This window comes from Ambystoma mexicanum, chromosome 7p, assembly GCF_040938575.1.
Source record: "Ambystoma mexicanum isolate Mex_15411 chromosome 7p, UKY_AmexF1_1, whole genome shotgun sequence".
Taxonomy (NCBI): Eukaryota; Metazoa; Chordata; class Amphibia; order Caudata; family Ambystomatidae; genus Ambystoma; species Ambystoma mexicanum.
This window is the reverse complement of record NC_090939.1, coordinates 599,987,264-600,009,918: the sequence shown is the minus strand read 5'-3', so window position 1 is coordinate 600,009,918 and position 22,655 is coordinate 599,987,264. Positions and strand designations below refer to the sequence as shown.

The 22,655-nt window shown below is 48.7% G+C and overlaps 1 protein-coding gene across 4 annotated transcripts in view; it reads left to right on the top strand.

Moving 5' to 3' along the window:
* Positions 1–22,655, top strand: part of HERC2 (HECT and RLD domain containing E3 ubiquitin protein ligase 2) — a 2,956,340-nt gene that overhangs the window by 989,097 nt on the left and 1,944,588 nt on the right. For all 4 annotated transcript variants that reach the window (XM_069636605.1, XM_069636607.1, XM_069636603.1 and 1 more), the window contains exons 32-34: positions 9,150–9,323; positions 9,402–9,538; positions 9,639–9,790. In XM_069636605.1, the coding sequence (XP_069492706.1) occupies positions 9,150–9,323; positions 9,402–9,538; positions 9,639–9,790 (463 nt within the window). The remainder of the gene's footprint in view (positions 1–9,149; positions 9,324–9,401; positions 9,539–9,638; positions 9,791–22,655) is intronic.

The window sequence follows — 22,655 nt, the reverse complement described above, 5'->3', positions numbered from 1 at the left end:
TTTCCTATACCTGTAGTCAGTTGTGTGTAGTGTTCCCAGAGGATACTGCATACACACTTTGCCCAACATTTTTTTTGGGGTGTGGGGGGGTTACGTTACTCAAATGAAAGGCAGGCTGTAGACATGACTCAAGACACTCCATGGATCAAAAGGAATAATACAGGGCATACACAAATAAAATACGGACACATAATTAAACATGGCTGATATGAACATTGTAACACCCAGGGCCTAAATTCACTGATGAAACGCTGCTCCATATTAAAATGGCTGATGGACCTGCAAGCATCGGTGGCATTCTTACTAGAGACCCATCTACTAGCCACCGATGAGAAAAGAATGACACACAGGGCATTCCCTAAGCAAAACTTTGCAACAGGTGGGACCAAAACTAGGGGGTGGCAATCTGATTGGGAGCCTCACTGTTGTTTAAGAAACATTTTTGTTACAAAGACCCAGAGGGGGAGGTATTTGGTCCTCAAAGGCACACTGGGATATCTTTCTGAATACAGTCCTTCAGAAGATGGGCAGCTGGTGTGATGGCCAGGTAATAGTTGGAGGAGACTTAAACTGCGTTATGGACCCTAACTTGGACAAGACGTTTCTACATTCTAACAATATCCATAGGAACCGATGAGTCCTGGGGAAATTCTTACGCAATCTTGACCTAATAGAAACCTGGAGATTCTTCCATACCAATGACAGGGAATGCACACACTACTCAGTGGTGCATAAGGGCTACTCGCAATTAGACATGGTCTTGGTTTCAGCCACTCTAATACCCCAAGTGATAGCCATACACATAGGAATGAAATACCTCTCGGACCACGCCCCAGTGATAATACAAATTGAGGCACAATTAAATAAATAGTAAAATGGGCAAAAAGCAATGGAAGCTCAACGAGTTCATCCTAAAGGACATGGCATACCCATATGGAAAAAATAATAACCAATTACTTTACCGAGAACGATAACAGAGAGGTAGACTGGCGGGTGGTATGGCACGCTGGTGATGAGGGGGGGGAATTAATTTCACAGGTGGCTTCTTAGGCCAAATGTAGAAAGGTAACCCGAATCAAATTGGAAAAAGACATACAAAAGGCCGAAACCCAGCATAAGACCAAACAATCGCAGAGTTCATTACGAGCCCTGCGAAAACAGAGGGCCCAAATGGAGGTACAAATGGCAGAACGCTCAGCACAGGTCCTGCTAAATACCAAACAAATAAATTATACCCAAGGAGGCAAGGCTAACCGATTACTTGCAGCGAAACTATGGAAGAACAAAACTCGTAATCATATCGGAGTTACAAGACGAGGGGGGGGTGTAACAGATGGGTGGGAGAAGAGGACAAAATGAGGATCGCAGAAAGGTTTCACGCAACTCTGCTAAAACAAACGCTAGATCCGATACACCAAACAACCTATATTAGAAAGGTGAATATGCCACAGCTGACCGAGGAAGAAAGGGAAGACTTGGAGAGGCCTATCACAGCGGAGGAAGTCAATGAAACCATAGCTACGTTACCTGCAAATAAAACACCAGGGCCAGATGGGTTTGGTAATGGCTATTTTAAGACTTTCAGTATGCAACTACTGCCGCCAATGACATGCATATTTAATAGAATCAGAGAGGAAGGGACGGTAACAGAGGACATGGCTAGATCCACCACGGTGCTAATTCCCAAGTCAGAGAACGATAGAAATTAATGTGCCAGCTACTGCCCGATTCCCTTATTAACCCCTTAAGTGCCAAGGACGAGGTATCTTGTCCTTGGGATTACCTCCCTGTTGCCAAGGATGAGATAGCTCGTCCTTGGCACTTAAGGGATTAATGAAACAGAAAATGTTAGAGGGCATTGAATGGCGAAATACCAAAATCACCAAAAAATGCCTTGGCACTGGGGGGTTGGGGAGGGGACCCATGGCAGTTAAAAGGTTAAGCAGCTACCCAGAAATATATGCTAAAATCTTGGCAAGGAGGTTGGCATTAGTATTACCTAGGATCATACACGAGGATCAGGCAGGATTTATACAGGGGAGGCACACACAAGACAATATCAGAAGGGCTATAGACCTGCTAGATTTAGGCACGAGAACAGAACAACTTCCCTATAGCAGCTCTAGACGCAAGACGAGCATTCGATAGCTTGGATTGGGGTTCCTAGAATGGGTACTGGGTACATTTGGATGTGGACCGGCATTTAGACAAATGGTACTGGCTAATTTTCAACTGCCATTCACAAAATTCATGGTGAATGGGAAGCACACAGAACAGATTAAAATCAAGGGCCCATTATCGCCCTTGATTTTCGCTATGGCGATGGAACCATTTGCAGCTACAATCCGACAGGATCCCAAAATCCTATGGATAGAATCTAAAGGAAGGACGCATAAATTAGCCCTGTATGCAGACGATATCCTGCTCTACTTGAGAGACACAAAACGGACCCTGCCGAGAGTGATGAATAGACTGCAGGAATTCGCAGAGGTTTCGGGGTTCAAGATTACCTTTAACAAATCCAAAGCCCTTAATATAACGGATAATCGGAATGAAATCTGTGAACTAAGCATGGGTCACCTGCTGTCCTGGGAAGACAAAGAATGAGAGTACTTGGGGCTAAAGTTAACGAGAAGTTACTCTGACCTATATGGGGCAAATATCCCACCTCTCTGGAAAGTGTTGGTGTGGGGTGTTCATCGGCGGTGGGTGAAGGCATCACAGGTTTTCTAGAAAAGCTGGCACTAAAATTAAAATATCAAAGTTGAGGAATCTGTGGGAGGAACATCCATCAAAACGAAACTAACCAACAAGTAAGTATTTTTCTCATTATATGTAACATTTATTATTTGTTGACTGATGTATATTGAGTAATGTTGATGTTTGTAATTTACTTTGGGTGACTTATAATGTATGAAATCTGTCAGAAAAAAAGTATTTTAATTTGTGTAGATGATGTGATTGAGAAGTGTTGGTATGTAAAGTTGATTTAATTATCCTGCTACATTAATGACTAGTGAGATCTACGTTTTGTTCTCGCTGCCTTTTTTCCACAGATCTGCTTTCTGACAATATCAAAGCAGCCCTTGGGAAAGCATCTATTTTTATAATTAAGAAAATAATTTCTCCTGATTAATTTTTTTTTGTTTTCCTTATTGCTGTTGGGAGGAGCAATTATGTTTCGAGGGGATTGGGTCCTCCGACGTGTTCCATATCTATGACGGGTAATGTCCACAGCTGTGCTTCTTCGGAAAATCTTTGGCTCCTGTGTCGATGACGTCGATGCGCCGTCCCCGAGGACCTCCTCCGACGGCCGACGTCACCCGATGTGATAAGTAGGACGCACGACGCCCATAGCCTCAGTTCAGTTTTTTCCACGAACGTGTTCGCTTCGTTAATCTCTGTACGCCTCGACTCGTTGGAGTTGCTGTTTTCTTTCTCGGTTCGTTGAACCTGTTCGGTTGGTGTGAAGACCTGTTTGTGGCGATTTCTTTTTCATCTTCGACCCCGCGTCCGGGCTTCAAGAACTGCGGGGACAGTGGGTCCAAGATGTCGGTCATGACTCGCTTGACGCCTGCCTCTGGTGCCTCGGGGAGGCCCACGATACGGATGACTGTGTCGACTGCCAGTCGCTCACTGCGAAGACCTTGCGAGAATGCAAGAAGAAACTGTAGTTAGGTCGGGTGTCTAAGCCCCGGAAGTCGAGGTCTGCGGGGCTTTCGACCGATGACTCGAGGGGTGACTCTCCGTGTCGTCGTCGGAAGTCCGGTGGGTCTCCTTCCAGGAGTCGGTCTCGCCACTCCTCCGCCTCTTCCAGGCATTCCAGGAAGCGCCGGCATAGGTCGCCTTCCCCGTCCTCTTCCGAGGACTCCGCCCGTCGGCGGGTTGCTTATCCCTCTGTGCACGCGACACTGGAAGAATGGGCTTCCTTCGGGAAGCAGATGCTAGCAATTCTGGAATCGCAGGGCACCGGTCCGTCTGCGCCTCCGAGTGGGGTCGGTCGGCACCGGTCGAGAGACACCGCCCGTACGCCTTCGGGCTCGGGTGGTCGGCACGGCTCGCGGGAGTGGTCCCGCTCGGACAAGGGTAGCCGTTCTCGCCATGCCCGTTCCAGGTCCCGGTCCTCGACGCGCACGAGACCGTGTGATCCTGTGCCGTCTTTGAAGAAGACGCTGACGCCTGTGGCGCCGAGGTCGACGACGATTTCTCTCGAGGTTCCGTCTTCGAGGGGGTCGTCGGCGCCCAGGTTGTCGAGAGACACGCTCGGAGCTCCGGCTTCGAGGACTGTGTCGACGCCGCAGATGCTGGAGGCGCTGCAGCTGACGTCGACGCCGATTCGCTCGACGTCGACGCATTTTCTGTAGACGCCGACTCGCTCGGCGCCCTCGACGCCTTTTCTGTCAGCGCTGACTCGCTCGGCGCCCTCAACGCCTTTCGAGGCGGTGGTGTCGGAGGGGCCCCGTGGCACGGGGTTTGCCCCTAAAAAGGCTATGGCTAAGGTCCGGCACTGCTTTGGTCCGCAGACGTCTTCCTCTCCCCGTCTGGAGTACATTTCAGAGGGTGGTGAAGGCTCTGATGGTGGCCTGGTTCCGGTTATGGTTCTGGATGACCTTATCTCGGGCCATAGTCAGTTTGATGACCTGAAGCAGTCACTGCATGATGCCAGTGGACTGGACACCTCTCCGGAGGTGGAGTTTTGTCAGCCGGAGCCTGGCACTCATGCCGATTTGTCATATCGGCGCCTTATGTCTCGGGTTACCGAGTACTTGGGTTGGTCTGCTCCCCCAGGGGAGTTCGTTCAGGATGATCTCATGGACATCCTTGATCTCGGTCCACTCACTGACCCGGTTTTGCCTTTTCATATGGCTTTGCAGAGAAGGGTGGCGGCGGCTTGGACTGCTCTGGAGAGTCTCCCGGCAGACACACTCTGTGGAACTGTGTTGCATTAGCGGCTGATCATATTCCCGAAGGGGACGAACGGGATGGTTTCCTTGCTATGGTTCAGGATGGCAAGGATGCCATGTGTGAGGCCATTCAGTCGGGTTTTGACTTGGCGGATTGTGTCAGCCGGACCATGGCGGCGAGCACCACAGTAATGCGCAGGTTTGCGTGGTTGAGGAAGTCTGGGTTCGCTCCTGATGTGCAGTCCCGGCTCCTCAACATGCCCTTTGACGGTGAACACCTTTTTGGCAGCAAGGCTGACGAGAGACTTGAGAGGTTGCAGACCTTCAAAGCTGCAGCGAAGTCATTGGGCGCTGCAGTTCGCCAACCTCCGCCTTTCCGTCCTGGGGGACAGCAATGGAGGGGAGGTTCCTTTCGCTATTACTCATCCTTCAGTAAAGCGAGAGGAGCTAGCAGTCAAAGAGGCCATCGTAAGAGTGCCAGAGGTGGAAACCAAGGTACTAGAGGTGCCAAGGCCGCTCGGGCAGTTGCCTCTTTGCCCTCAGGCAACGCCGCAGCCGCTACCACTCAGTCATGAGGCCAGGTCCCATGGTTCGCCCGTTGGGGGAAGGCTGGCGCAGCATCTTGTAGAGTGGCAAGCCATTACTTCGGATGTGTGGGTTCTGGAGATCATAACCCACGGCTACTGTCTTCCTTTTCGGCAGAGGGCTCAGGACAATCCATCAGGGAACCTCTCTTTGAAGAGTCCGGATCCGCTCCTTGCGCAGGAAATTCAAGCCCTGCTGGATAAAGGCGCCATAGAACTGGTGCCTGTAGCGGAGAGGAACAAGGGATGGTATTCCCCTATTTTTTGATTTCAAAGAAAGACGTGGGATTGAGACCCATCATGGACTTGCACGGTTTGAACAAACTCCTCAGGAAGGACAAGTTCAAGATGGTGACTCTTTCTCAAGTCCTCCAGGCCCTTCAACTTCAGGACTGGTTGGTGTCTCTCGACCTCAAGGATGCTTACTTCCATGTGCCGATCCATCCCAAGCACAAGAAGTACCTGAGGTTCGCGGTTGGCGACTCGCACTTTCAGTTTCGGGTCCTGCCGTTCGGATTGACCTCCGCCCCAAGGGTTTTCACCAAGCTCATGGTTGTGGTGGCAGCGCATCTCAGGAAAGGGGTGATTCACGTCTACCCCTACCTGGACGATTGGTTGATCAGGGGGAGCTCTCTCGAGCAAGTCCTGGATCATCTGTCCGTCACCTGCCACTCCCTTCACAGGATGGGCTTCTCCCTCAATTTAAAGAAGTCCCATTTGACACCAACGCAGCGGCTCCAGTACATCGGAGCAGTGCTCGACACGTCCCTGGGGCAGTGTTTTCCTCCTCATGTGAGGGCTCTTCACATTCAGCAGATGGTGCACAAGTTTCAGTTTGCCCAGACTCTCCCAGCGTCCGAGTTCTTGAGACTGATCGGCCTCATGGCATCCTGCATTCTTCTGGTGCCAGAGGCTCGTCTGCGGATGAGATCTTTGCAGTGGGCACTCAAGCTCCAGTGGTCTCAGTCCTCTGGCAGGCTGTCGGACCCTGTTCAGGTGCCGCCCTCGGTAGCCCGGGACCTTCTGTGGTGGGCCGTCGAGGGCAATCTGATGAAGGGTTCCCCATTTTGGCTGCCCTGGCCGGAGGTGACGATCGTGACGGACGCATCCCTCATGGGATGGGGAGCTCATGCCAACGAGCTGACAGTCAGCGGTCGTTGGTCTCCGTCGGAGTCCAGACTGCATATCAATCTGTTGGAGCTGAGGGCCGTCAGGCTTGCCCTGAAGGCTTTTCTGCCGACTGTGCGCGGGAAGAGTGTCCTGATTCTGACGGACAACACGGTGGCCATGCACTACCTCAACAAAAAGGGGGGGGGCACGGTCACTTCCGCTGTGCAGGGAGGCGATGCAGCTCGAGTTCTGGGCCAACCAGCAGGAAGTTTCGATCTCGGCAGTTCATCTGGCCGGAGACGACAACGAGACGGCGGACGCTCTGAGCAGGCAGAGCACAATCTCTCACGAGTGGGAGCTGGCTCAGGAGATTCTCCTGGAGATCTTCGCCCTTTGGGGGACCCCTCAAGTGGATCTCTTCACCTCCAGTGTCAACCGGAAGTGCGAAAGGTTTTGCTTGCAGGAATTTCCTCCAAAAGGAGCCTTGGGAGACGCATTCGTGGTGGAGTGGTCTTTCCCACTGCTGTACGCGTTTCCTCCAGTCCCCGTCATCCCGCAAGTGTTGCGGAGGTTACTGAGGTTCGCTTCCTGGATGATCCTCATTGCTCCGGCGTGGGCCCGGAGGACGTGGTACCCGGACCTTCTAGACTTGTCCATCTGCCCTCCACGTCGTCTTCCCTACCGAGACGATCTGCTCTCACGGGAGGGGGGTCAGGTTCTCCATACAGAGGTCAGATCCTTCAATCTTCACGCTTGGCTTCTGAAAGGTTGAGGTATAAGGATTGGGACCTCCCTGAAGACGTAATGGAGGTGATTCTCTCGGCCAGGCGGCCAGCAACAAAGTCTCTGTACCGTTGCCGTTGGAGAAAGTTCTGCGACTGGTGCAGAGTTCAGAATGTGGATCCTTTTGAATGTGACATTCCCATGGTTTTGTCATTTTTGCTTTCTTTGGCCCACAGGGGCTTGCAAGTGGGGACCATTAAAGGTTACCTGGCGGCGCTGTCCATATTTAAGCGCTCGTCTGAAGAGTGTTCATATTTTAAGATTCCTTTAGTTTTGCAGTTTTTGAAAGGGCTCACTAATGTGTTTCCTCCGTCACCTTTTTTGGTGCCAGGTTGGGATTTGAACCTTGTTCTTAAGTTTCTTATGGGTGCTCCGTTTGAGCCTTTACATTCTTGCCCTTTGAGGCCTGTTAACTCTGAAAACTGTGTTTTTAGTTGCGGTTACTTCCGCTCGCAGAGTGAGTGAGTTACAGGCACTTTCAGTTAAGCCACCCTTCACTGTGTTTCATAAGGACAGGGTTGTCCTTAGAGTTCGTCCTCCTTTTCTATCGAAGGTGGTTTCGGAATTTCATTTGAGCCAGAAGGTTGTTCTTCCGGCGTTCTATCCTCCTCCACATCCTGGTAAGGAAGAGGAGAGGCTCCATAGGCTTGATCCTAGGTGAGCGTTGAGCTTTTATATCTCGCGCATGTCCCGGGTCAGAGTGGACGATCAACTTTTCATTGGTTACGCTGGAAATCGTTTGGGACAAGCTGTGACGAAACATACTTTGTCTCGTTGGATTATTTTAGCTATCTCCGAGTGTTACCGCTTGGCGGGTAAGGACCCTCCGGCTGGCTTGCGGGCCCATTCTACCAGAGGAGTGGCTGCGTCTACTGCCCTGCAGAGGGGAGTTCCTATTCGTCACATCTGTGATGCAGCCACCTGGGCTTCAGTACATACTTTTGTACGTCACTATTCCCTCAATTCCATCAGAGGGCAAGATCTGGCCTTTGGCAAGGCTGTTCTCTATTCCGCAATTTGATTGGGCATGCTAAATTTGTATTCTAAATTCTTTCCCACCTCCTTGCTTGGTACTGCTTTGGGAGTCTGTCATAGATATGGAATACGTCGGAGGACCCAATCCCCTCGAAGAACAAGTTACTCTCTTACCTGGTAATGTTCTTTCGATGGGATGGTCCGGCGACGTATTCCATATTGCTCCCTGCCGGCATTCCCCGCTGCAGAATTTCTTTTGCGATTGCAGCTTGCGTTCCGCAAGGCCTTGTGTGTCTGACTGGCAGAAAACTGGTGGCACACGTTCTGCGAAAAAACTAGAACTGAGGCTATGGGCGTCGTGCGTCCTACTTATCACATCGGATGACGTCGGCCGTCGGAGGAGGTCCTCTGGGACGGCGCATCGACGTCATCGACGCAGGACGCAGACGCCAAAGATTTTCCAAAGCAGCACAGCTGTGGACATTACCTGTCATAGATATGGAATACGTCGTCGGACCATCCCATCGAAAGAACGTTACCAGGTAAGAAAGTAACTTGTTCGTTGGTTTGGTTTCCTTTAAATGCTCTTCATTTTGGCTTGTTGACTTACATTTTTATCCCACCTCAGGTTCAGGAAAATTGTTCTGATTGTGTAAATTGAGTTAGAGCAGATGATCAGTTCCTAAGCAATGTGTATGATTTATCCATTAGCGGCTTCGTGACTTGTTGCAGAATATGTTTCATAACATTATATGGTCATAAGTGAACTGAAAGGGAATTCTATTTTTGACAGGATAAATGGCAGCCTCTTTTGAGCACAGTTGCAGGTGTTCACAAATATAAGTGGTTAAAGCAGAATGTCCAAGGCCTTTACCCCCAGTCTGCACTGCTGAACACCATTGTTGAATTTGCACTAAAAGAGGAGCCTGTCGATGTTGAAAAAATGAGGAAATGCTTACTCAAACAGGTAAATTCCCTTAATTAAATTCACCTTACTGTTGTGTCAAATTGCTGCTTCATAGTTTTTCCATTCATATTTCTGCAGTTGGAAAGAGCAGAGGTTCGTCTAGAAGGTATAGACACGATTTTGAGGTTGGCTACGAAGAACTTTCTTCTCCCGTCAGTGCAATATGCCATGTTTTGTGGCTGGCAAAGACTTATCCCTGAAGGAACCAATCTTGGGTAAATGTTTTTGGATAGTTTTAGAACTGTGTACAATATGCCATGTTTTTCTTTTGTAGTTCATAAGGATAATTATTCTCTATAATTGTCTTTATAACAGTGAACCGCTTACAGACTGCTTAAAGGATGTTGATTTAATACCACCATTTAATCGAATGCTACTAGAAGTGACATTTGGGAAGCTGTATGCATGGGCGATTCATAACATTCGGAACATCTTGCTGGAGGCCAATTGCAGATTCAAAGAACTTGGTGAGTGACATTTTATTGGTCTTCACAACAACTACTGTGCCTCAGTTATTAAGAGTTGGTAGCCACATGAATTTTAACTCTTCCCTTTACTTAATATGCAAGTCCCCTTAATTATTTTTTTTGTTACCCTTCCTTATTTTTACTGTCCAAAGTAAAGGACAAACCTGTTTCCCCGAGAGAATATCCCCAATGATCTCATGCAAACCCCCTTAAACCATAATCCCATATAGCGACTCTGTATATGTTATGGAAAATGTCTCTAAAGGCAACTTCCCCTCTATTTGTGGACCCCCAAACTTTTTGCTTTTGTATCAGCATCCTGACCTGATTTTTGCCAGTGGAGCACAGCATTCAGCTGCACGCCCCTGGACTTTCGCTCATTGTTACGGGGAAACGGACACGTCCTTCAGGTTGTCAGTACTGCGAAACGTTGTTTCTCTTACTCTTAAAACTTTGTTGACACTTTTTGTAACATTTTATCATTTTGCAAAGTACCTTTATAGTAAAGCGCCATGGGGCCCTTGTGTTTTCGGGCCCTAGACATCCACTGAGGAATTTTTCGTGTATTTTAATAACTTTTTACCAAGCCATACCATGCTTACCACGTGTGGCTCATGACTGTGGCTAGTGTCAGTCATGGCGTGCCACAAGGTCATTTGTCCACCTCTTAGGCCATTTTGTCCGGTGGCCTTCTCCCTGGTCTGTCATCTGGAGCTTCCTTATTTGGGCATGCAGTTGCCTGCAAAAGTTGCTGCTTTTGAAGGCTACTGCAGGTCGTGTGTGGGGGTACCCAGGAAGTGGGTTGGGACTGTCTGGACCCAATCCACACTACTGGTGCCAGGATGTTTGGTGTGCACACCGGCATGAGAGCCACAGTGGTCCCTGATTGGACCACTGCTGGCGTGCATGAGTCGGGCAGATGTTCTCATTGGCCGGCTGGGAGCGAGTGCTATCAGAGGATATGAGAGGTCCCTAATGCAGACCTGCAGATCAGCAACAGGTATGAATCAACCTATGGACGGAGCCAAGTATCTGGAGACAGCATAAAAAGGTGTGCCTTCATGCGCTCTTCCAACAGTATCTTCTTTTATAACTTAGTGTCATATTGTGTTAAACAAGAATCTCAAGTAGTCTATATTAGATGTATTGGTCTTTAATTATCTAAATAGAGGATTCTCAATAGATTGCCATAGATTGTCCCCCTTAATACATAAATTGGCTGCTGATACTGGTTTCGACTAGTTTGGTCTTTTACAAGGCAAAAACACTGTTTCACAAATCCTTCAAACACATAAATTCATGTTCAATTCACAGCATTGAACAACATTGTACAAACATATTAGATCATATGAAAAAAAAATAATCATAACCATCAAAAGAATATACCAATCGAGCATTGGAGACAAAACAGAAGGAAAACAAGAGATACTTATTAGATATACAACTATAAATAACAAGCGCATCACAATTACAATAGTGTTTATCAAAGCTCTGTGAGAAAATACATTCTGAATCAAATCATTACTTGATATATTTAACCTTTGAAATCTTATTCAGCATCTCTAATTAGCAAATATAGTCCAACATATGCACTCAATTCTCTCAAGTTCAATGCTACATGGGAACAGCCATAATCTACGGATCACTAGATTAATTCGGGCCATAATGGGCTTTTAGTTTTTGAGACGTATAACCAGTTTTCAATCATATTTATCGGTACTGCGTCTGTGAATAGTAAAAGCAATGTCTCATACTCCCCTAAATTTGCCTAGCATTAAAAAAATCTGGTGCCCTTCATCCTAACAAAAATGGACTCCACCTGGAGTTCCTTAATTAAAGTTTTCTCTTTAAGATACAAATAGTTTGGTTTTACTGGTAAATCCTCAGTGTTGTGTTACAAAGATACATGTGTAATGTCAGGGGTCCGTCCAGCTCTCTTAAAGTTTAATTGTAGAACTATTAAATAAAGTGACTTACCACTGTCATAATGCTTGATTTAAAACTTGTCCATGGTCTTTCTTTATTGTTTCAGTCCTATTTTCTATACATCTACAAAGCAATGGAATCATTGAAATGCTAGCCTTTTAATATATTCATCCGATTTCAAGTTGTGCGCTATCAATCACCTTACCTGATGGTGTTAGCTCTTCGAGTCCTTTCGGGTCTCCACCGTATGGGGGCCCACGCCTTTATCCGGCTCCCACATACTGTTTGCTGGCGGGCGTCATTCTGTTAACCACTCTGAGTAGCTGATGTAAATACACACATGGCATCCGACGTCAGCCGAAAATGCTGCCATATTGGCGTGCTTGCCGGTTGACCAACTTCCTTCTTTACAACATCTGTGGAGCTATATTGTCATCTTTCCCACTAATAAGTATTCTACATAATTGGAACCGTTCACTTCATAATAATACAAAAATAAGTATTAGATTGCAAAAATTGATATTTTCGAGTAATTAAGTTCTGTGCTTAACTCTTAAATAATGAGCACAAATGTGAAATTGCTCTCATATTATTAAGTAGTTTGATCATTACTTGGTAACCAAGCTACGCTGGCGCTTGTTAGTTACCATGATTCATAATAATGTCCCCAATTCTGTAACATTGTTTATAGGTTGGATGAGCTGCCAATTGATCTTTTTAAATATTGCGCTCCGTATTCAGCGTTTTACCCCAATCTCACTGTGGGGTTCATAGATAAATGTAAATCAGTCCCTCAGTTGTTGCCTGTTAACAATTACCCCGCATTCCTAAATTTAGGTAGCTTAATCTCATGTTCCTAATTATGGCCTTCCCCTTACACTTACTTCCATATGTGTTTTTAACCGAAAGATTTGTCGCGCTCCAAACAATTGAGGCAGAATTTCGTGTCTAATATCAAATAAATGGAGAGTTAACACAGTATCTCCATACATCCTAATGGTGGCGGCGGAGATACTTTGCACTTCTACCCAGTGGGGATAGAATCTAGCTACATGTGATTTACCCATGCTGTCTCTAGTACCTGATTCCAACATAAATAGGTTTCAGATGAATCATTATGTGGACGTATGTCCAATCCATAAACCATTATTATTTACAACAAACCACAGTTTACTAATTAATGATAAAAATACATTGAATTCTTGCTTTTCAGTGTAAGCCAGTAAAGCACAGCATAATTTGTAAATCATTGTTTATTACCATAATCTGAGATTCACAATTTTATTATAAAAGACATTTAATTCATGCTCTTTGTTGAGGCCCAGTAGAGTACAGTGTAATTTGCAAATCATTTTCGATTCCAGTTGTCTTGGCCATAGTCGCAAATCCCCACCTTTTTGCTGCAATGGGCCTTCTCTAATCCAATTAATTGTATCCCAGCCTTCTTATCCATCTGATGTTCTTTGTGCCAGCGTTGGGCTAGTTGTAATCTCTGGTCTTGACTATTAAGTCTGGATTGATGTTCCCTGATACGAATCCGCAATTCATGTCTAGTGCTTCCTACACATACTTTATTACAAATATAGATGATAGCATAAACAATGTATTTTGATCGACAGTTGATAAAATCATTAATCTTGATTGCCATTCCACCATTGCACGTGAATAAATGAGTGTTTTGGTGGGCATACCTACACATACTACAGGTCCCACGCTTGTGAAAATCTTTATATGGAGGTTTTAACCATTCACTACCCTTCGGGGCTTCAGTATTGGGTCTAAGATATGATGGGCACAATATATTCTTGATTGTCGGTGATAGTGTATATAAATCTAGGTTTGTTTTCTATATAAGATGTCAGATGAGCATCCAAAAGTAATAGATGCCAGTTTTTAAGAACCAATCCGTACAATAGATTACTGTCTCTTGAATATTTTCTAATGAAATTTCCACAAAGATCTAAGTTCTTTTTGGTTTGAGATGGCCGTACCATGTTCACTCTGTGTTTAATTTGGTTTTGCGCTCTCGGCACACACTCCCGTGAGTACCTTCGTTTATTAAATCTTTGTCAATAGTTCACATACTTGCTCTTAGATAACATTGTTACTAACATTGCTACTCTGGGCTCTATTGAACTCTCCCACAGGAATATTAGCAATGGTGGATCTCTTGTGACAACTGGTAGCAAAGAGTGTTGAGCTCACTTCGGTAGGCGTGCTAAAAGTCCTGGTCTCAAGTTTCCCATTATCTACATATATTCCGAAATCAAGAAAATCAAAAGTATTAGTATTAATACAGCCTGTGAACTCAATACCATGTAGTATTGAACCTGAGAGAATAAAGTGCATTTGTTGGAGACTATATTTGCTAATTAGAGATGCTGAATAAGATTGGAAAGGTTAATGATAATAAGTAATGAGTTGATTCAGATTGTATTTTCTCACTGAGCTGTGATTAACATTATTGTAACTGTGATGCACTTGTCATTTATAGTTGCATATCTAATGTGTATCTTTTGTTTTCCTCATGTTGTCTCCAATGCTTGATTGGTATATTCTTTTGATGGTCATGATAGATTTCTTTGTTACATGATGTTATATGTTTGTACAATGTTGTTCAATGCTGTGAATTCAACATGAATTTGTGTTTGAAGGAGAGGTTTTGCCTAGAAAAATACCACACATGTCGGCAGGCAATTTATGTATTAAGTGACAATCTATGACAATCTATCCATTGAGAATCGTCTTTTTAGATACCAATAGATCTAAAATAGACTATTTGAGATTCTTCAACACAATTTGTCACTAGGTTATAAAAGATGATACTGTTGGAAGAGTGCATTAGATAAAGGTACACCTTTTTTATGCTATTTTATTGTCAATTTACTAGGTGGGGGTTTAGCCCAGTAGTGCCAGACTCTGCAGCTCTTTAATAATATTCTCAATTCCTATTGTATGAAAATATTGCTTCGAACCTTTGGAGTGGTGGGAATAATCACTCACGACATCTTCTGGTTGGCCTTCAAAAGAGCTTGTTGGTAAATTTTCCTGGGCCATCCAGTGGACTGTCTAGCTCGAACCTTGGCACCCTTGCAGGAGCGTCATTGCATTGAGTATTGCCTTGACACTTTGGGGAATCCTAGCTTACACTGCAAAACACATTTCCCCCTGACTCTCCTTGTCCCAGCTGCTTTGGGCAGCGAGATAGGTGGTTGCGTCAGATCGCGAGTGTTGCGTGCCCCTGCATCACTGTGCGACAATGACAGCCAGTGAAGGTGATTTTCCAGCGTTCCTTCGTGTGCGCTGAGACCAACTGCATTGGTGCTTTCTTCAACCGAGACGAGAGATACAGCTCCTGTTGTAAACCGGATCTGCATCCGCAGCTTCTGTGCACTTTGATTGCGAACTGAGGGTAGAAAATGAACCTCATGACAACAACCCTCTCCAGACCTCCCAAGTTTGCACCCAAACCGCGCTAAGGGTGGGGAATGCTGAAACCACTTACCAGTGTCCCCTTGTTCATCCATTGCATTTTACGCACAGGGCTTGGGCAGCTCCTGCTTCCTAAAGTCCCCCAAAAGTTGGAAGTAGCTTTGTTCATCGCAGCAGATCCTCCCCTGACTCTTGGAACCTGCTTCCAGCCTTCAGAATCCGGTCTCTAACTTCACCAGCTCCTTATGTTTGTTTATTTGTTTATTTATTTGTATGGCTGACTGGACCGAGGGTATCCGGGCGCCTTCAGCACAGAGGTTACAAGTATACTTTTAGCTTGCTTACAGTAGATGCAATATACAACATGAAGCATAAATACAGTTTATACAAGAAGAGTGGTTCTACATGCTATGCAAAGAGTGATACAATGGAAATCTATAAACAACAGGAACAATAGAATAGTGTGCCCGGCAAGGTAAGTGGCACAGGATAGGGTAAGCGGTATTGGTTAGGGTAAGGGGGAATAAATAGTGTTCCCGGGCTGGGGTAACCAGTCAAGAAGAGAATATGTAAAGAGCAAATCAAGAGGTTGTGTAGCCTAGTATGGGCAGGGCATGGGCTATCCCGAATCGTTGGTTACCAGCCAGTTTATGGTGTTACGCCTGAATAGGTGGAATGGTTGGTTGGTTGGTTCTCAGAGCGAGAGGTAGGGAGTTCCAGGCTTTTGCTGCCTTTACAGGAAAACTACTACCCCCTGCTTTTTTGAGTCTAAATCTAGGTAGTTGAGTTGCTAGACCTTGTGGGTGTTGAAGAGGATTTATTTTGTGATTCTCTCAATGAGGCAAGTAGGGGCTGCTTGATTGAGGCATTCGTGCGTTAGCAATACAGTTTTGAGCATGTTTTTTTCCTTTGTGGAGAGCCATTTGATCTCTTTTCTTAGGTGCAATATGTGGTCTCTTTTGCGAATACCATGCGCAGCTCTGAGGGCGTTATTTTGCAGGATTTGGATTTTGTTAGTCATGTTACTTGCTCCCAGATACAACGCGTTACAATCCAGTTTGGAGAGGATGAGAGCTCTGGCTAATTTAGTGCAGTTATCTTTTAAGAGGAAAGGTCTACATGCCTTAATCAGTTTGCAAGTGTACGCAGTGGAGGATGCCATGGCGCTGACTTGTTTATTGAATGAGAAGGTGGAGTCAAGGTAAAAACCTAGGGTTTTTACTTCATTAACCACTTTAATGCTATTACCGTCTATATTAAAGGCTGTGTCGTTAGAGCTAAGTTTGTTAGGGTTAACTGTATTTCCAAGTATTAGGAGTTCAGTCTTGTCGTCATTCAGGCATAGGCCATGTGTGGCCTTCCAGGCCTGAATGATGAGGTAGATACCATTTACCAAGGCCACATCCTTGTCATACTCTACAGTCAGAGGAATTAGGATCTGGGTGTCCTCTGCATAGTAAGTGTAGGTGACACCCAGATCATCTAGATTGTCGCACAGAGGCTTGGTAAATATATTGTACATGGTCGGGGAGACACTTGAGCCCTGTGGCACTCCGCAGGTTATCAGGATTGAATTAGCCGCTGCAAGAGGAGAAAAGACTCTCATGGTTCTTTTGCTTAGAAACGATTTAATCCAGGCGATAGCATCTGGTGAGAAATGCGCTGCAGATGCAAGGTGATTGCAGAGTACTTGGAGTTCGACCAGGTGGAAGGCGGCCGAGAGATCGAGGAGTAGCAGTAGTGCTACTTTTCCTTGGTCCTTGAGTGCATCAATTTGTGTTTTTAAGTCTATTAGAGCAGTTTCAGTGCCGTGGCGTGGTCTAAAGCCAGACTGGCAATCACTATGGAGGTGGTTCTTCTCAAGTTGGTCCCGAATTTGGATGTAGGCAACTCTGTCAAGGATCATAAGTGAAAAAGGTACTGTGGTAATTGGTCTGTAGTTTGTTGGGATAGACGGGTCCAATTATTGTTTTTTTCAATTAGAAACTGTACTTTGTGACTTTACGCACCACTGAGTGCTTTTACACGCTCATAGAACATTGAGAACAAGGCTCCATTCATCATAGGGCTGGAATTATAAAGTTAGCCTTGTCCATTTATGAAGATTGTCCATGCTATACAGATTGCCTGCCCTTTTTCCTTACAGGTATTGGTCAGGGTTTAGGCCTTTACCACATTGACACCCATGACTTTATTTCTCCAGCATGGGGTCTGGCATGGATTCACATGCTCATGAATATTCCTCGTCGTCAGGCTGGGAATCCTCGGTAAAGAAAAAAATCAGTATCAGTTTCGTTTCTGATCTGTCTTTCTTAGTATTAACCAATCACTGATCTCTGGGTCATACTGCCCCCAGCCAATGACTGCCCTCTCCCTAAGCCCCGCCTCTGGCAGCCATCCTCAGATTTTTACCGCGTGTTCAAGTGTTGTGAGTCCTCGTGCTTTAACTCGAGTTTTTGCTGCGTTTTTGCGCTTTTTCACGAGATTTTCTAATATTTTCGGTTTAATCGAGCCTCAAGCTCCACCGTTTCTACTTCCGATAACGGGGACCTGTTTCGGAATTCTTCTATGCCCCTCAAGGGTGAAGTTTTCGTCGAGTTTACGCTTCTTGGAGGATTCCGGAAGCTCTGCGGCCTACCTCAATGGACATGGCCCAGGACAAGGGAAGCTTGACGGCCGGATCCAAGCTGTTTAGGTGCTGCCCTGGATGCGGATTACAGAATGTTTTCAAGGACGACGAGCCTTTGCGATGTCTCTACTGCCTTCATGAGGACAAGACGCACGTGGAGAAGGACTGTGTGTTCTGCAAGAACCTTTCGGAACGGACCAAGCAAGATCGTCGTTCCCGCCTCGTCGCCTGGCTAGAGAAGAGCACAGCAGGTGAGAAGGCGAAGAAAAAGTCTGAGCGGGCTTCTAAGTCCTGTGAAGGCGCCCCGGCGACGGGGGCCCAACAGAAGGCCAAGCACTGCGAGTCCGTGGGCACCGGGAGCGCCGAAAGGTCGAGCTCTTCGGCTGCCAAGCAGGGCGCGACTTCCCCGGCACGTTCAACCACGAGCCAGCGCTCTGGTTCGGGGAAGAGGAAGTCCGAGAACCCGGGTAAGCTGATGGAGCGGCCCCGGTCGATCTCGAAGGGGGAGCGAGGCGCTGACCCCCCCCCCCCAAGGCGAAGGCCCAGGACGCACCTGGTGAGTGCTTTGATCCAGCCGGCAAAGGCCTCTATCGAAGTGGTTGCAGCGGCCCTGCCGAAGCCGGCTGAGACTACGCCAGTAGAGACGGCCTCTGGGCCCAGAGTATCCCTGCCACCGCAGAGGGAATCCTCTTTCCAGCCCATCGTTAAGACCCCCGTGAAGTCCCCGGCGGAAAAAGAGGGGGGGCGGTCGCCAGACTCGGAATCAGCCTCTGAGCAGGATCTGGTGGAAACCATGAAGGGCCTCAACGAGAGGTTCGAGAAAGTTCGGAGGCCCGAGAAAGTTCGATCCAAGGGGAAAGATCCTGCTGAGGAGATCGAAGATGGCGAGGATGGCGACAACGACGAAGGCCCGGTGGAGCCACCGTCCCTCCCGTCTCAGCCATTGCCAGAGCCTCAGGATAGCTCGGCGGCCAATTTTTTGGCAATCCAATCCTTATGTACTGAGATAAGGACGAGGTTACCACGGACCCCGACGGAGGATCCTGAGCCAGGACCATCGGGAAGCCCCCCGAACAAGCGGAGGAGAGTCCATCCCGCTCTGCCCTTCGTACCCACAAGGCCTGTGGACCCCTCACCCCCATCGCGATGATACAGCGACAGATACGGGGACGGACGACGACGGTGGCGATGATACGACGGACATTCCTTCATCGCCTCCCCCTCGGGCCTCACCGCCCAACGAAATTGGCTCCTTTCACGCCATGATAGCCAGGGCGTCCGAGCTCTTCCAACTCTGCCCGGAGGAACAGAAGGAGGAAGGCTTTCTTTATCAACGACGGGAGGCCAAGAGAAAGACGGTCCTGGCAGTGCCGTTGCTTGACATCTGGGACGAAGGGCTGGCTGTCCTCAAGAACCCTTCTACGACACCCGCCAAGAGGGACAGGTACAAGAAGAAGTACCGGGTCCCCGACGCCGCCCCCTTGTGCCCCAGGGCCCAGCCTACGCCGGACTCAGTAGTCTCGGTAGCGGCCAAGAAGAAGGCAGCGGGTGCGGCAGCATCAACTTCCACTTCCCCACCAGACAGCGAGGGCAAGAGGTTGGACTCCATGGGACGATGGGTCATTTCGTCGGCGGCGACGACGATTAAGGCGGCCAATGCCTTAGCGATCGTGGCCCGTTACGACAGGGAGCTTTGGTTCAAGTTAGCTCCCCTGCTGGACTTGCTGCCGGACGACAAGAGAGCGGAAGCCCTACAGATTCTTCAGAAAGTCGAGGTGGTGTCGGATCACGCCATAACGGTGGCAACGGACATTGCCGATACCAGATTTCGCCAGATGGGCAACAGGGTTTGCCTGCAACGAGAGTGGCTCAAGGCGACGGACTTCCGCCAGGACGTTCAGACCAGAGTGTTGGATATGCCGTTCGACGGCAGCAACCTTTTTGGGAAGACAGTGGATGAGTCGCTCCAGGCCATCAAGACAGACTCGGAGACGGCCCGGGCCCTAGGGGTACTTCAACAACGAAGGCCCTTTCGGAGCTCCGGAGGCAGACAGGGTGCCTCCAAGGGATCCAGCGGTGGCTCTTCTACATACCGCCAGGCGGCCCACTCCTCGTCCCAGGAGGCATACAGAGGTTGCGGCAAGCAAGGAGGATCCCGCCGTCGTCGTCAAGGAGGCCAGGGCGGCAAGGCCTCCTCCAAGCAGGACTGAACCGGCCGTAGCGTCGGGCCCCCACCGAAGCACCCCGATGGGAGGCCGGCTGAAGAAGTTCGTCAGCGTGTGGGAGTCCATCTCCACCGACCGTTGGGTGCTGGACACCCTGGCCAACATGCACTCGCTGGAATTCCAAAAGAAGTGTCCTCGCATTCCTCCCGTGGCCAGGAAGGAGAATCACGTCCCTCAACTACTGTTGGAGGTAAGGGCGATGCTCAAGAAAGGTGCCACCGAGTTCGTCCCCAGGAGGCTCCGGGGCTCCGGAGTGTACTCAAGGTACTTGCTCATCAAAAAGAAGACAGGCGGTTGGCGCCCCATCCTGGACCTGCGTCGGTTAAACAAGTACATCAAGGCACAGAAATTCAGGATGGTCACCCTCCAGCACATGCTGGGTCAGCTGGAGGAGGGTGACTTCCTATCATCGTTGGACCTGGAGGATGCTTACTTCCACATCCCCATTCTAAAAGGACACAAAGTTTCTCAGGTTCGTGGTTCAGGGACGCCACTACCAATTCAGAGCCCTGCCGTTCGGATTAAAGTTGCCACCCAGGGTATTCACCAAGTGCCTGGCATCAGTGGTGGCGCGGCTGCGCCTGCAGGGCTCCACGTCTACCCCTACCTGAACGACTGGCTAATCCGTACAAGGACAAGAGAACTCGCTGTCGAACACACAGCGAGCACCGTCCAGCTGCTCACGGAGCTGGGATTCGCCATCAACTACCCCAAATCCCACCTGGTTCCATCGCAAGTAGCGCTGTTTCTGGGAGCGTAGCTCGATACAGTGGGGCAATTGGCCTCCCCGTCGGAGGAGAGGACGAAGGCCATTTTGGGCAAGGTGCAACGCCTGCTAGCCACGGACGTGGCCAGGGTGAGGTCTATCAAGTCCCTCCTCGGGATGATGTCCTCATGCATCTACCTTGTTACCCCTTTGCAGACTTCGGATGCGTCCGCTACAGGAGTTCCTCGACGACCGCTGGTTTCAGGCGACGGGCTGCTTTGAAAACAGGATCCCTCTCGACGAGGAGTTCCGTCAGGCGATCCTATGGTGGGGTACCCGTGCGCACCTCATGGCAGGCACGGACTTTCAGACCCCGGCGTTTCAGGAGACGGTGACGACGGACGCCTCCCTGGAGGGTTGGGGGGCCCACACCAGAGATCTCCACGCAAGAGGCCTTTGGCTCCCGGAGGAGGGGTCTCTCCACATCAACATTCTGGAGCTTCGAGCAGTGTTCTGGGCACTCAAGTCGTTCCTTCCGTCCCTTAAGGACAAAGTGGTGAGGATCTTCACCGACAACACCACCACGATGTTCTACATACGGAAGCAGGGAGGCACCAGATCCCCAGCCCTATCCAAGGAGGCCCAGGATCTGTGGTACTGGGCCGCCGCCCAGGGGATGTTTCTGGTTCCCTGCCACTTGGCAGGAATAAAAAACACCATTGCCGACTCACTCAGCAGATAGCTGCGCTCGTGCCACGAGTGGGAACTACGTCAGGACCAGGTGGATCGGCTCTTTCGACGATGGGGCAAACCCCAGATCGACCTTTTCGCGACAGCAACGAACTCCAAGTGGCAGAGGTTCGCCAGCAGGTTTCCGCATCTGAGGAGCATGGGCGATGCGTTCTCGTTCCCTTGGGACGGCCTGTTTCTATACGCGTTCCCTCCGTTGCCGTTGCTGCTCCGTCTCATCAACTAGCTCAAGAAGTCCAGGTGCAGAATGATCCTCGTCGCACTGGCGTGGCCGAGGCAGATCTGGTTCCCGGGCCTTCTGGACTTGTCAACGTCCCCGCCAGTCAAGCTGCTGACGGACGCCAATCTTCTCTCCAGAGAAGGAGGCGCCATTCTTCATCACGACCCAGAGTCGCTGAACTTGCAGGCCTGGCTCCTGCAGCACTAGAGTTTGGAGGGTACGATATCCCGGCTGACTGCAGAGAGGTTCTTGCAAAAGCCAGGGCGTCCTCAACTCTCAAGTGCTACGGACATAAGTGGAAGAGGTTCTCTGTCTGGTGCTGTGCACAGAAGATTAACCCTCTGCGGATTACGGCCCCTCAAGTACTGCCGTACCGAATATCGCTGGCCAAAGCTGGACTGGCTCACGCCTCCATCAAAATAAATCTGGCTGCCATCTCCCGATATACCAGGACTACGGGACGGGCGTCCTTGTGGTCTCATCGTCTGGTGAAGGAATTTATGAAGGGACTATTCCGATCGTTCCCGCCGGTGAAGGCTCCAGCCCCTGCGTGGGAGGTTAATGTGGTGCTGACCAGGCTCATGGGGGCCCATTCGAGCCTATGCATTCGGCGCCTTTGAAGTTCCTGTCGTGGAAGACTTTTCACGACACGAGGGTGGTGCTGAGGACGCACCCCTCCTTCATGCCCAAAGTGCCGTGGGACTTCCACCTCAACGAGCCCTTGGTGTTATCAGTTTCCTTCCCGTCGCCTTCGACGCCGGCCAAGAGGACTTTGCACTCGCTGGATGTAGCTAGAGCGCTGAAGTTCTACATGGACCGCACAGAGTTTTCGGAAGGCGTCACAGCTGTTTGTGAACTTTGGGACTGTGAATCAAGGGAAGGCTCTCTCGAAGACTTCCATTTCCAGGTGGCTCTCCGACTGCATCATGCACTGTCACCGATTGGCAAACTGACCGCTGCCCGGCCGTCCGAGAGCC